At 36.6% G+C, this 14835-nt stretch overlaps 2 protein-coding genes and 1 long non-coding RNA gene across 10 annotated transcripts in view; 1 reads left to right on the top strand and 2 right to left on the bottom strand.

Annotated features, from left to right (window-relative positions):
• LOC110375042 (filamin-A) overlaps window positions 1-14835 on the bottom strand; it is a 307158-nt gene that overhangs the window by 153674 nt on the left and 138649 nt on the right. The gene's annotated exons all lie outside the window — the stretch shown is intronic.
• Window positions 1-14835, top strand: part of LOC110375060 (inositol 1,4,5-trisphosphate receptor) — a 98656-nt gene that overhangs the window by 41998 nt on the left and 41823 nt on the right. For all 8 annotated transcript variants that reach the window (XM_064041791.1, XM_064041792.1, XM_064041790.1 and 5 more), the window contains exons 5-15: window positions 1759-1878; window positions 2307-2424; window positions 2869-2981; window positions 3320-3550; window positions 4033-4145; window positions 4768-4908; window positions 5300-5384; window positions 5723-5883; window positions 7757-7922; window positions 11002-11145; window positions 11567-11711. In XM_064041791.1, the coding sequence (XP_063897861.1) occupies window positions 1759-1878; window positions 2307-2424; window positions 2869-2981; window positions 3320-3550; window positions 4033-4145; window positions 4768-4908; window positions 5300-5384; window positions 5723-5883; window positions 7757-7922; window positions 11002-11145; window positions 11567-11711 (1537 nt within the window). The remainder of the gene's footprint in view (window positions 1-1758; window positions 1879-2306; window positions 2425-2868; window positions 2982-3319; window positions 3551-4032; window positions 4146-4767; window positions 4909-5299; window positions 5385-5722; window positions 5884-7756; window positions 7923-11001; window positions 11146-11566; window positions 11712-14835) is intronic.
• Window positions 1094-11114, bottom strand: LOC110375061 (uncharacterized). The gene is made up of 3 exons (XR_010277794.1): window positions 10982-11114; window positions 4755-4915; window positions 1094-1886 (listed from the first exon to the last, which is right to left on the bottom strand). It is a non-coding gene; the product is annotated as an uncharacterized LOC110375061 (long non-coding RNA).

Here is a 14835-nt window from a genome sequence, read left to right as displayed (position 1 = left end):
ATGCTCACTCTTTTAATATTAGTACGCCTTGATCCGGCTTTTTATAAAGACAAATGTTTTAAATATATCTTCGTCACCGAAAGCTACGATCCAGTTTGAAATAACCATACCTAAATAAAAAGAAGATATTAAAATAAATCGTTCTAAACGGGTTAATGTGACTAATTTCCTGTTAAAATCCCATTCAACTGTCACCACTATTCCTTAACTTTGATATGTTGCAAAATAAACCATAAAATTGAATAAATATGAAACTTAGAGCATCCAACCACCTGGAGCCGCCAGAAGCTCAAAACAACCACAAGCTAACTTGACGCACACAGCCACCGATGGTCTCATATCTTTGGTAGAGCGGAAGGTGAGGCATTGGCGTCTCCGGCTCGTTAAATGCTCTAAGATAAGAATGAATTAAAAGAGATTTAATGTATCCGCCACATTAGATTTTTTAACAAGCATTAGTTTCAATGGTCATTTCACATTATATTAATATCTTACGGCTTTAATACTCATTCCATACTTCAGGGTCTATCAAATGAGTTAATATAACCATTTTAAAGATAATTCCTTCCATTTATTGACAATAATGTGGTGTTTATGGCCTCATAAATAAGGGCCATAATCGTATATCAAATGGAGCAAACGAATATAGTCTTTAATGTGGTTATTTTAATATTATCGTTTATCAAACAGTTGATGAATCTCCCGGGATTTTTAACAGATATTCATTTTGTTGGATTTCGTGTTATGTGACAGGAGAATTTTTATATTATGCTGTTATTTTATTTTAATGGACTTTTAAATTAATTATACAGAAGATTTAAATAATTAATTTCTTCCGAAAGTCTTCTAATTTTACAACTTTGTATTTTTTTCCTTATATTTTTATGAGAGACATCGAAGTATTTTTTTAAAGCTTAACGTACATCCCATAGGCAAAAACCTGCCTATTTACTTCTACAAAATGGAATGTTATTTTATCATTACAATATTTAATACCGATTTTTATTGTTTACTTCAGTCTGGTTATCAGTAAACTGTTCATGTTCATTTCATTAGTTCAACTTACAACATCCAAAATATTGTTCATGACTTTGCTATACCTACGTCATTTTCTCTGAAAAAAAAATATACACGGCAATATAGGTTTTTTTCCATGTTAGGTTTTTTTCTGTAAAGATCCCTTATCCTACGTTATAGCAGGTACTTTGTGTAGGCAATTCTAACCCAATCCTTTCAACAGAGCATACAATACGCACACAAATTGGCCTATTTGACCCAATTCCGGGATTCAACGTGATTGCTCCCACAAATGAAGACTAATTAAAATCCCACGGATTACTGACTGGAGAGCTCATCAGGTTAACTGGTTTCCACCGAGATATTGACGAAATTAAGCCTGGTATTTAGTCCCGTTTAACACTGATTTTCAGTACTGAATATTTGGGTATTGGTTTTGTAAATTGTTATGCAGTTATGTAATTTGTGTGCAGTTTGTTATGAAGCTTGTTTTCAGTGATTGTTTTGAAAATAATTCTTAAGTAGTCTAAAGATAGACCTGTCAAACCACAAACACGCTTCTATTTCAAACTACACACAGGTATGTAGAGGTACAATCTCTCCTTAAACTCTTCCTACCCTTATTCCATTCTCATTTGGGTCTTGCATTCCATACTTCTATCTGACGTTATCTAACAAGTAAACTGCCTTGCTAAAAACTTCTGTACGCTTTAGTAAATAGAGTTCATTTTCTGTTGACAGCATGCCGCTGAGATAGAGAAGAAGCAGAATGAGTTGGAGAACAAGAAGTTGCTGGGGACTGTCGTGCAGTACGGCAGCGTTCTACAACTGCTGCACGTCAAGTCCAACAAATACCTCACTGTAAGTACCTGAAACATAAAATCTACAAAAATATAAGTAGCACTTGGAGAGGCCTATGTCCAGCAGTGGACTGCGATAATCTGATGATGATGATGATGATGATGATAAGTATCTCTTATGATATCCATGAGGAATCCAGAACCAACAGTTTAATTTTTCCATTCAAAAGTAGAATATCAGAAAATGATTTGGACGCTTTGAACGGCGATCAAAACCGCACACACTATAAAGCAAAATGATAAGACGTTAACAAAAACGTCAAAAAAATAGTAGGTCCAGTCTAGGTTTATGCCGGACAGCTACTCTGCTTAACGTTGGTTTTATCAACTGGACCTAAGAGGAATTTCAAATGTCAATCATAAAGTAATTGATGTTAGTTTCATGAATGATCTTAACTGTTGTCACACCAAAATTGCTCGTACGTGCAGGTAAACAAAAGACTGCCCGCGTTGCTGGAGAAGAACGCGATGCGCGTTCACCTTGACGCCAACGGCAACGAGGGCTCCTGGTTTTATGTCATGCCTTTCTACAAGCTCAGATCCACGGGTACGTTTATATACTTCTATAAATACAAATAAGTCGGGTTTTCCTTCCTGACCCTATAACTCCAGAACGCACGAACCGATTTCCACGGTTTTGCATTCGTTGGAAAGGTCTAGGACTCCGTGAGGTTTATAGCAAAGAATTTTCTTTATCTTTTAATCACCAAACAAAATGTAACATAAAACGAAGCCATCTGGTGGCGAAACGGAGTTCGCCAGGTTTGCTAGTACTTCTATAATCTTTATAGGTCTTTTTGGATATAAATGGGTCTCCCCATATTTAGCAGTGGACGTCCTATGTTCAACTGCAGATATCTTATGTTGAGTTGTAGAGGAATATGTGATTCATTCGATGTCCTACACTCAGCAGTGGTCATCCTATGGAAATGATGATTTTAGTTAAAGAATATTCTACCATAATAGTAACATGTTTAATTAATCCTTGCAGGTGACAACGTAGTGGTGGGTGACAAGGTGATCATGAACCCCGTGAATGCGGGACAACAGGTCCTACACGTTTCCTCTAACCACGAGCTGCCAGACAATATCGGATGCATGGAGGTAAGACTTTTAAGTTTTTTACGACTTGTCTATGGACGTTATTGTGCAAATTTTTTCAAAATTCAATTACTTAGCTTGCATATTGTTTGTTAACATACACACAAATTATTAAGTTAAAGTGATCAAAGCTGGCACCTTCTTGTTATACGAGGCTTCATCAAACAACGAAAACATTTTACATATTAATTTTGAAGATGCACATTATGACATCATTACTCACATTTTTAGCATGTTGGCTTCAGCCCGGTGTTCGAATTCCAACAGTCCTGGACTTTATATTCCCATATGCATTGCAAAGGCAGGCATAATATTAATAACATTTTCTTACCACGTTTCAGGTCAACGTAGTAAACTCCACAACCTCCTGGAAGGTGACTCTCTTCTTAGAACACAAAGAGAACCAAGAAGAGATCCTGAAGGGAGGTGACGTGGTGAGGCTGTTCCACGCTGAACAGGAGAAGTTCCTGACCATGGACGAGTATCAGAAGCGGCAGCATGTGTTCCTCAGGACCACGGGAAGGTCCAGTGCTACTGCTGCTACTAGTAGTAAGGCCTTGTGGGAAATTGAGGTGAGAAAACTCTTTTGAAATAAACAACGTTGCCCAAAAAAGATGCAAATCTTTGATTTTTAAAGTGTCATTACATTCTACTTTGGTGTGGTGGTGTTATTACATTCTACTTTTTCAAAAAAAAAATTGTTTGTAGAGATGAGTGGAAAAACATAAAAACAACAATCCGATCGTTCTTCGGTCGGTTAAAAGTCGGTTAAATAATATTATAGAGTTTCATTATGAGCGTATTTCATGTCAGTCCACTGTTGGACATAAGTTTCATATCTGTATCGTGTCAGGACCCAACTTGTGTAGACTTTCACGGGTTTTAGCCACATATTCTCCTTGGTTTTAAAAAAATAATTAGTAAATTCATCAAAAAGAAATACAATACATTTCGGCAATAACCCACAGACAACAGTCTGTTTCATGAAGATCCGAATTGCTTTTCGATACGTTTTCAAAACAGAATAATTGCAATCTTTTACTTTGTTACTCAGGTGGTACAACATGACCCATGTCGTGGAGGCGCGGGACACTGGAACTCCATCTTCCGGTTCAAGCATCTCGCGACGGGACACTATCTAGCTGCCGAGGCGTGTAATAGACCACCGTATGTTATAATTATAATACAATACTATTAAGTTATTGTTCTCTGTTTAGTGCTAATAGCCAAGTTGTCTTTCTATAATCGTGAAGAAATATAATTCTCATGGCATCACAGGGGCAATTACGACCTCTATGGCGCAATGGTCACCAAGCCGGACTGCCGAATCTAAGGTCCCGGGTTCGATTCCCGGTTCGGTCGACATTTGTGTGATGAGCATGCTTGTTGGCCGTGGTCTTGGTGTTACAATATGTATTTATCAGTTGTGTTAGCACCCATAACACAAGATAATTAATAACTTACCACGGGGCTAACCAACCGTGTGTGAAAAAGGTGTCCCGACATTATTTAATTATATTTCAAAATACTTTTATTTAATCGACTTAAACGGCTTTAAAAGCCAATTATATAAATCGGAGACGACATACTTTATAACCACGTGACTTATCGGTTTGAAAAGTCATTTCCATATAATGTTTTTAATATAGATTACCATGGTTGAAAGTTATTGGGCCTATCCTGTTATCATGCTATCAGCCGTTTTCTTTGCCTTTTTTATGCTTGTCCCATCAACTAGGGTATGAGTGAGTTAATGACCTACATCTAACCCTGTACCTTGTACCATCAGTGAAGCGCCAGTGGAGCCGTACGAGCCAGCCTTTCAGTTGGTGTCAGTCCCGCACTCATCGGAGATCGCCACGCTGTTCGAGTTAGACCCCACCACCATGACTCATTCCGACGCGCCTGTGCCTCAAAGCAGCTACGTCAGGTATGACCTGCAAATCCGAGACCAAAAATTTGTAAAAATCGAGTAACACAGATCCTACGGTTTGTATACCAGAAATAATAATAATATCGAGTAATAAAAGACAAAACAACAAACGATTTGATTTTTAACCGAATTTCCAAAAAAGGAAGAGGAAGAAGATTGCTCTAGAAAGTGGTGGCGAAATTAGCACAGCAATTGTACCTAGACACCAACTTCTAGAGCGATGTACCTAAAAGTATAAAAATACTTTTTGCATTATAGAAAATGCAAAAAGTATTTTTAGTTTCGAGATTTTGTGGTTTTCTTTTCTTTCCGTAATTTTTCTGTATTGCAATTGTTAGTTCTTCGTATTTTTGTAGGAACGGAAATAACATGGTTTTGTGTTTTTTAGGCTACAACATTTATGCACTCATACGTGGGTGCATTCTACTTCCATACCTATCGACAAGGATGAAGAGAAGCCAGTCATGTCCAAGGTAATATTATTCAACAGACATTAATTCTAAATGGTCAGATCAAAATGTGTTTTGCACGTTTTATTACAATGAATTGAATATTATAAATGCGAAAGTAACTCTGTCGCGCTTGCACGCCAAAACTATTGAACTGATTTAAATGAGATCAGAAAGGATATGTTTTTGTGCCTGAAATTGGCCTTGGATGGTATTATTATAAAACGTGATTTTAAAAACTAGCGGCTACAACCCTTTAATTATATTGGAGATGACGGTTTAAACCTAGTTCCAAGCTAGTACTTTTTACACCACGTTTTATTACAAGGTGGAAAATATTTATCATATACCCTTTTTCTCAGGTGGGGTGTTCCTTAGTAAAGGAAGACAAAGAAGCGTTTGCTCTCATATCGGTGTCACCCAGCGAGGTGCGAGACTTGGACTTCGCGAACGACGCCTGCAAGGTGCTATCCGCCTTATCGACTAAACTGCAGCTCGGCAATATAGAGCATAATGAGAGGAAGTAAGTTTCAGTTTTGTTTGACAACTGATACTATACTGAGTAGTTATTGTTTTTGGATTTTTTAAAGTTTGGAACCTTAAATATACAGTGATACAGTGACAATTCTGTTTTCGAGTTGGTATTCACTACGTCTCTAAAAGTAAAATAATTACCCTCCCTGGGTACTTGACACATAACTCTGCATCGGCAGCGCCTTTGCAAGGCCTAAACCAGAGTCCCTAACTCTCTAAGGGTATATTGATATATGTCTCTATCTATACTATAAGGGAATATCGATATATGAAAATACTAGCTTCTGCCCGCGACTTCGTACGCGGATCCTGTCCCTTGTGCCAGCGACTACGGGGTCAGCAAAATCAAAGATCTGAATAGTCTGATATTGAATTTTAAGGGACCGAAGAGAAACGTTCTATATACTTAATTTTTGTACTTTAACAGCAAAAGCACAGCAGATTAAACAAAACGCTGAGAACTGAACCGCAATAGACGTGACCATAGGGATAAAAGTAGTGATTCTAATTAGTCCGCATTTGTGTGTGGCAAAAATATTACACAAGTATTATTACGTAAAAAAACATTAAATAGATGACAAAGTCGTGGTGACTTAGTGGAAGTCGTGGTGGTTTAGTGGGTAGAGAACCAATCTCTCAAGTATGAGCTGAAGGGTGAGGATACCTCGGTGGACTTTAAACGCAGATTACGCGCTCCCTGTGATTACCATGAGGCACCTACCCTCCGAGCAGGGCTACTAATCCTGCTCTAGCGACTCCACTCTGGACGGCCAAGCCAAACCAGAGGCGTGAGACCTACCCCGTCATGGTTCTAGCTGGGCTCCTGGAGTTCCACATCAGGTGTAGGTGTGGTTCAATTTTTATAAGTCAACAGAGAGTGCTTATCAGATTGAACAACTTTTTCTAAAACGTCATACTTCTATATGCTATAGTCTAGCTGGGCCCCTGGAGTTCCACATCAGGTGTTTTAGATCTTCAATTTGTGTAAGTCAATAGAAAGTGCTTATCAAATTGAACAACTTTTGCTAAAACGTCATACCTGTATATGGTATAGAGAAGCTGGGCTCTTGGGGTTCCACATCAGGTGTTCCAGATCTTAAAATTTATTATCTCAGCTGAAAATGCTCATCACATGAAACAATTTTTGCCATGGCACCATTTTGTATCTCTTATAGTTTTGTTGGTCTGTTGGAGTTCTGCATCAGGTCTTCAAGTTTCGAAGATAAATTATAGCCTATATGTTGACCAGGCTTAATACTGATACAACAAAGAAAAAATCATTGAAATCCGTTCAGTAGTTCGGAAGATTAGCGTGTACAAATCTAAGAAGATGTATACAAACTTTCATCCCCTATTTTATCCCCTTAGGGATGGAATTTATCAAAATCCTTTCTTAAGAGTTGCCTACGCCATAGTAGCTTTATGCATGCAAAGTCTCAGTCCGATCGGTTTAAAATTGACAAAGTTTCATACAAACTTTCATCCCCTATTTTATCCCCTTGGGGGTAGAATTGATCAAAATCCTTTCTTAGCGGATGCCTACGTCATAACATCTACCTGCATGCCAAATTTCAGCCCGATCCGTCCAGTGGTTTCAGCTGTGCGTTGATAGATCACTATGTCAGTCAGTCAGTCAGTCACCTTTGAGTTTTATATATTTAGACTATCGACCAATGATATGTATGACCCACTTTGCCGAAAAATCGATGGAAACTGTCAACACAATACAGACTACCTATTTTACAGTGCATGCTGAATTTCGACCTTATTTGCTTGTCTCTACGAAAATGATCATTTAAGGTGGGTTAAAAATGTCATTGTTTAATAGGGCATCTAAGTACATAAATATTTTTTCCCTACAGAGCCCTTACCTGCCTGCTGCAAGACATAGTGTACTTCATAGCCGGCTTCGAGAACGAGCCCAATAAGTCTGAAGCTCTAGACCTGGTGGTGGAAAATCCTAACAGGGACAGACAGAAGTTGCTCAGAGAACAGTATATATTGAGGCAGCTTTTCAAGATATTACAGGTAGGTTTCTGAATTAACCCCTCTGCTCGACAAGATTTTGACATATGACTATACCGTTGATTCGGCGGGATATTTTGAATCGCGACATGGAAGTCAAAAATTTGTACTAACTTTCAACACATGAATTCTAAGTCCGTAATGCCTGATTAGAAGTATTTTACCTATAACTTTAGAGCTCACTTATTTGACAACAACGTGCAAAGGTCAAATGGGGTCAGTTAATTCAGAAAAATATAATAATTACGGTGTTTTTAAGTCTATCGAAAAGTTAGGCATTTCAAATTTGGTGAAAACTTACCAATAAATAATCGCATCACTTTCTCAAACACAACACAAACGTCATATTTATAACATTTTCAATCCATTGCAATACATTTCGTGCACTTATTTATGTTCAATAACTAAAAAATCAGCACATAAAATACACAATAAAAATGAACAATATTTACAAGATCAAAGTCACAGACAAGTAGAGTTAGGAATAGAGTTTTATTTTATTTTTTTCAATCATCGGTGTGCATTCGATACCTAAATCGGATATTTATTATAAATAATCGAATACCAATTTTATATATTTTTTTTAATAGCAACTTATTTCAATTTTATTTATTAATTTTAAATTATAGGTTCAATTTGTTTTTGTTGTTAAGAAAAAAGATATTTAAGTTTTATGAAAGTTTTTAGCATTAAATTTTTATATGTAGATATTATTTATTTTGGTGTTGCGTCATTCGTAATAATTTTTAACTTTAATTGAATTTTTATTACCTATTACGGAATTTTAATTTATTCTTATATTATTTCTGAACAATTCTAAGATTTTTGTTTCGGCGGAGGGTAAGCCTGCTCATAGAGGTATTTAGCCTACTTCAATCGATCTCAGTGGCGTGCACTTGGAGAGGCCTATGTCCAGCAGTGGACTGCGATAGGCTGATGATGATGATGATGATGATGAGGGTAAGCCTGGTGTTCTGAAATATAATGCAATTTGTAACTACCAAAGTAATGTACTTATTTGATGATGAGAAACAATAATAATAATTGATTGATTTTAAAGTCACCAAATATTTTTAACCGAATCCCAAAACGGAGGTGGTTCTCAATTTGGATGTTTGTTTTTGGTCGAAAGGGTATATTCCCCATATTTGTTATTAGGTCCAGGATCTGATGATGGAAACCTTGAGAAATCGAGGGCAACTCTCGAAAATTGTAAGCATAGATAAGGTTATAACTTGACACTCAGATGTATGTCTGATAACACTATGAAACAGTAAAGGTTTGGAGCTGACCTGATGATGGAGACCAGAGAAGGTCGAGGGATCTCGACAACCGCACTTCTCTCGTCTCCATCTCCTTCACTGTTGCAGAGGCCTCGTAAATACGAATAATATAAGCACAAACACGAGAAAGTTTAAATATTCAGTTGTCGAGTTCCCTCGAACTTCACTGGTCTCCATCATCAGTTCAGCTCAAAACCTTCACTGTTGAATAGTGCTACCAGGCAAACACCTGAGTGATAAGATTTCAACCTATGTATTTCTGCAACTTTCGAAAGTCGCCCTCGATTTCTCAAGGTTCCATCATCAGATCCTGACCTGATGATAACGGGACCACCTCGGAAGTATACGCTATCAAACAAAAAAAGAATCATTAAAATCGATAAATAAATGGCTGAGTAATCGCGTAACAAACATACAAAAAAAACGGTCGAATTGAGAACCTCCGCTTTTTGGGAAGTCGGTTAAAAATAAGTCGGCGGCGGCCATCTTTCCATCTTGGACCAGCTTTCGATGAACAGCGAACTATTTGCCCTTTCAAACAATGAAATCGTCATAAAATCGATAACTACACCTAACTACGGCTCTCGTCAAATAGCTTTGCCGCTCAGTTAAAAAGTTGGAAGTAACGAATCGCCATTAAGTTTGGCAGGTCTACAGGAATCCTGCACATAAAACACCCGAAGAAATAAATAAGTCTTCATTTGCCGTCTTCAGAAACCCTAAAAACCGAAGATTTTTTTTATTCCGGCTACAACGTATTTTCTACCACTGATTCTCTAGCATTTTTTTTCAAAATAAATGAAGTCATTTTACTTTTCCTAATTTATTTTCAGATTATGGTAAGTACCTATACAAAAGTGCAATTTAGTAATATTATAATATAAAATTATTAAATCGATTCTTTATTTTAACGAATCGGATCATTCGATGCAAAACTTCTATCACAGTCGCCATCTTGTCTATGCGTCTTCAAATTTAAAAAAACAACTAATGTAAACAAACATGGCGATTTCGATCAGAATTCCCGGTAATTACGATTGGTTTTTTAAAAGGTATATTTCTAACGGGATGCTAAATATGAAAGGTTTGAATGCGTAAAAATAATTTAAATTTATTTAGTTATTTTATTTAGTACTCACAAATGTGGTTTGATTGGAAAGAAAATAAATATGAGTGTAAATAATTAGGAAAGTGTATGACTGATTCGCAGACCCCAATTGGGGTCTAAACCGAGCTTACGGTGACATTGATGTTCAGACCCCGATTGGGGTCCGCTACGGATTTGACGGTTAATGTTCTTGTATTTATTGTTGTTCAAAAGTTAAAACCAATTTTTTTTTTTTTAATTTCAAATAAACCTATAAAATCTCTTTCGCACCGTCAAACTGCTTGCAAATACATTCCGTCGCAAAATAATTGATTTCTCTTTCAGACACAGACGTAGACGTGTATCATTACCCAGATTTAATTCGGATTAATATAAGGTGTCTCTAGAGATTGTTCTTTGACAGACAGTGTGCATAAATATTGTCTTGTTTGTGAACTGATTTATAAACTTTTATTTAAACATGTTAACTAGGTAACAAATTTTCTTATTTGTAGTAAAACCGTTTGCTTTTGTGTTTGACAAAAATAATGGTTCTTTCAACAAACCTATCTGAACCAGACTTAAGACACCATTTTTTATTATAGGTAGAAAACACAAAACTGTTTGTATCTCATCCGAATATTATTTTAAATAGTCTTGTGTGACCACAAATTAGACCTTAAATTACTTACATAAAGTTAACATCTCCCAGGGTCCATTCCAAGAGACATCAGAAGGGGAAGCGTTCCTGAAGATTGAGGAGTTGTACGACCCTCGGTACGCCGCCTATAAGTACATCTTCCGTCTCTGCTACAGGATACTCAGGCTCAGTCAACAGGACTATAGGAAGAATCAGGTTGGTCTACTTGAAAATATGTATAGTTACTTACATAAAATATTAATTTTGTAAATGCTTTCCCATGTAAGCGAAAACTGTAACAAAACAGAATGAGAGGCAAAGAATAGAGATATAGTCGGTATCTTATCACCCTTTTGTGAGAGGTTAGCCCCTAATTTGACCAGACTAAAAAACTGAAAAATTACATGTTTTAGAAGCCATGTCATTAGATGTTTTGTACCACAAATGTTTCTTCTTAACATACAAAAAGACTTTACATACAAATCTTTATAAATGAAGATATATGAAGTTACTGCTGAGTTGATCTATAATTGAAAGCTCTGAAATTAGTTAAAAAGAGCTACTTCTTTTAATCACAATAAATAGTTATTTTAATGTCTTGTAAGTCCCCAGTGCTATCCTTATTATTTTTTCACAGGAATACATAGCAAAACACTTCGGCTTCATGCAGAAGCAGATTGGTTACGACATACTCGCAGAGGACACCATCACAGCACTGTTGCACAACAACAGGAAGCTTTTGGAGAAGCACATCACTGCCTCCGAGATCGAGACCTTCGTGGGTGAGTACCACCACCAGGAACCCTCATCCGGCTAGCCCTTTCCTTACTGCAGCATCACAGCACTGTTGCACAACAACAGGAAGCTTTTGGAGAAGCACATCACTGCCTCCGAGATCGAGACCTTCGTGGGTGAGTACCACCACCAGGAACCCTCATCCGGCTAGCCCTTTCCTTACTACAGGAGACACGATCACAGCGCTGTTGCCAAACACGACCACTGTGGGTATTATTTTTAGTACATCTGACTACGGCAGGAGGATTATGTTTTCGAGTTACGTTCCTATTTCATTTTATAGGATTTCGCCGGGTTCTGCGTCTTTCAAGCAATTCTTATTAAATAACATTTCTTAACTATTGAAGATACAACAAAAGCACCAAAGACTTAATATCTGTTACGGCTAAAACCCCAAGTGCGGCTACACCCAGTTCTAGCCTATGTACTAGCCGATATACTACTTCTAGGTACTTTGTCTATATGCTGCCTTTGTATACTCCCCTATGTACCTGAATTTAATGAATGAATATATGTGAATTATCAACCCTAACGTATATGATGCATGTCACATCCATCATACATCCATTTTGAGGGCTAGATCCGCCCTAGATTCAGCTAAAACTAAGACTGATTCAATACCAGCTGAGAATCAGTCGAAAGGCAACTTTAGACTCAAAACAAATCCAAAATACTGAACTGAACTGACCTTGTTCTAGTCGATGAGACATAGGATACACCTAATTCTAGCCATGGGTATCCAGTACGTCTTCTAGCCGCTATGATAAAAGCTACACATAGTTTTAACCGAAGATAAGAGAATATAACTAGGTTTAGCCGGCTTGAACTATGTGAAGCCGCATCTTGGCCTATAACGTAACATATGCACTAGCTGTGACCTGCGGTGCCACCTGCGTCCCGAGGGAACTACCTCCCGCAGCCAGATAATATATATATAGTCTAGGTACTCAGGCTCTAGACTGCCAGGGTGCCTAATTTCATTCAAATCGGTTCTATTAGGTTTGGCGTGAAAGCACCAATAACAGAGTTACATTGACATTGAAAACATTAGTCAGGAATTATCGGGAGATCAAATTGGACAAAGGTCTCCAAGAAAACTTAGAAAGTACATTCACACTAACATTCTACATAGCTTTACTATTCGTACATAGCTTTCAAAAGTAATGTAAATTGGTACTTACCGGTATTTGAACTCTTGTACACACTTCACTTTAGACACAGTCGTAGATAATTATCAATTGAGGTCCTTAATTAATATAGTTCCACCCTGACAGCCCAACCCGGGTGCTTTTTCATGTTTAGTTAATTTCAGTATATTTACATTTAACACCATTTGCAGAACTATTTGAATTACACCCAGACACCAAAAAGAAAATCGCATTTCTTATAATTTATAAAAAATACTAAAATAGAAAATTCGCGGGATAAACCATTATTTTCAAACAAGTCAACTATCATTTAGAGCGAAGATATTTGTGCGAACTCTGTATCGCATGAGAACGGTATGATAAATAGTAGCGGTGAATAAAACTTGTGCAATCCACTATTAAAATACGTTGTGCAATAATGTTGTGAAATCGTAAAGCAAATGAATGAAATGTTTTAATACCCTTAACTGCTGAAGAAGTGATCTTTGATGACGTCACTTTTTGAAAAAAATATCCCAATTTTACCCTTTTGATAATAAAAAAAACTGGTCTAAATTAGTTTCTGTTCTATAAATAGCGCGTAATTTTGGCTCGCATCTCAATTTCACACAGCTGTGCATTATAGGTATTGTTTATCAATACTCTAGCTTATCGTGACACCGATCTAAACATGTATTTATTGATTGGTTAAAATTACTTTACTATCTAATCAGAAGTTTGTAAACACTTCGTTTTGGGCTTTGAATGGATGATGAGTCACTACAGGAAAATCCTCTACGCGAACTAATAGTTGTTTGACCTTGTATGAACTGCCATCGATTTACTAGAGTGAAGGTTATGCTATGGTGTTTTGTTTCTATGAGAACAGCTTTATTTTCTGCCGATTTCAAAGTTGAAATATTAGTAAAATGAAATGGATGGAATATTATAAAATTATCATTTACTAGCTTCCTACAGCGATTTCACTTCTTGGACTTTTTGTATAACTTCTTCCCGTACCCGGTTAAAATATAGCCTAGTTATTCGGGGACACTATAACTTCTTTAGTAAAATATTTTTTCAAAATGGATCAGTTATTTCGGAGCCTTTAAGGTACATACAAAAAAAGTTTTACCTTTATAATATTAGGTTATTTACAGCCGATTAAAACAAATAATGGAATAGAAAATCGTTATTTATTTTTGAGCATTTATGGTGTTTTTAACCATCGTCACATATCTAAAGATTTTATTGACTTGGTGAAGGTTCTACAGCATTTATTATTGTATTTGTTATTGTATGTAAATAGGTGTAATTAGGTACCAAAATTACAAAAAAAAAGATTATGTGCCAGTAATAGTTACTACTAAATAATGCAAACACAACATCTAATGTTATGTAAACAATTGTTGGGTAAACTAAATAAATGAAAATAACTGGGCTGAGGAAAAGAGATTGTGAGCTGTTCTTGCTATCTTCATTATGTACCTTATAAGATCTTGTAGGGCTTATAAATGCCATCACATGTGGAGCCTCAAAACCTTATTCCTTAGGTAAACCTCATATAAGTAAGGAACAAGTTAGTAGTTTGTTGAAATAAATGAGTACGATAGTTTCTTTGTCACACATTAGATGTTCAGCTGCTATGTGGACCTTGATGACTTATTTTCATGTTGTTTATTTGATTTACTGTGTTGATGATTTATTAATAATTACCGATGTATTTTCCAATCAATAAAAGAAAGGCTAATTCGTCATATTGCGGTATTAATATTTGTTGTGCAATCGAAAGTGTTTTGCAACAAATATAGTTATCTTAACCTGTCATATTATGATAACTGCGATATTATGAATAATTGTTCGAGTTTTTTATCTGGTTTAACTTAGTGTATGTGTATCGCGTCTGGTTCACAAAATACCGATGCCGTCGACTCGTAGCTTCACATATTCAGCTCGGAGAACGAGTCGACCGCTATAGTGGAAG

This window comes from Helicoverpa armigera, chromosome 26, assembly GCF_030705265.1.
Source record: "Helicoverpa armigera isolate CAAS_96S chromosome 26, ASM3070526v1, whole genome shotgun sequence".
NCBI lineage: Eukaryota > Metazoa > Arthropoda > Insecta > Lepidoptera > Noctuidae > Helicoverpa > Helicoverpa armigera.
The sequence above is the reverse complement of the archived record's forward strand: the minus strand, read 5'-3'. Positions and strand labels throughout refer to the sequence as shown.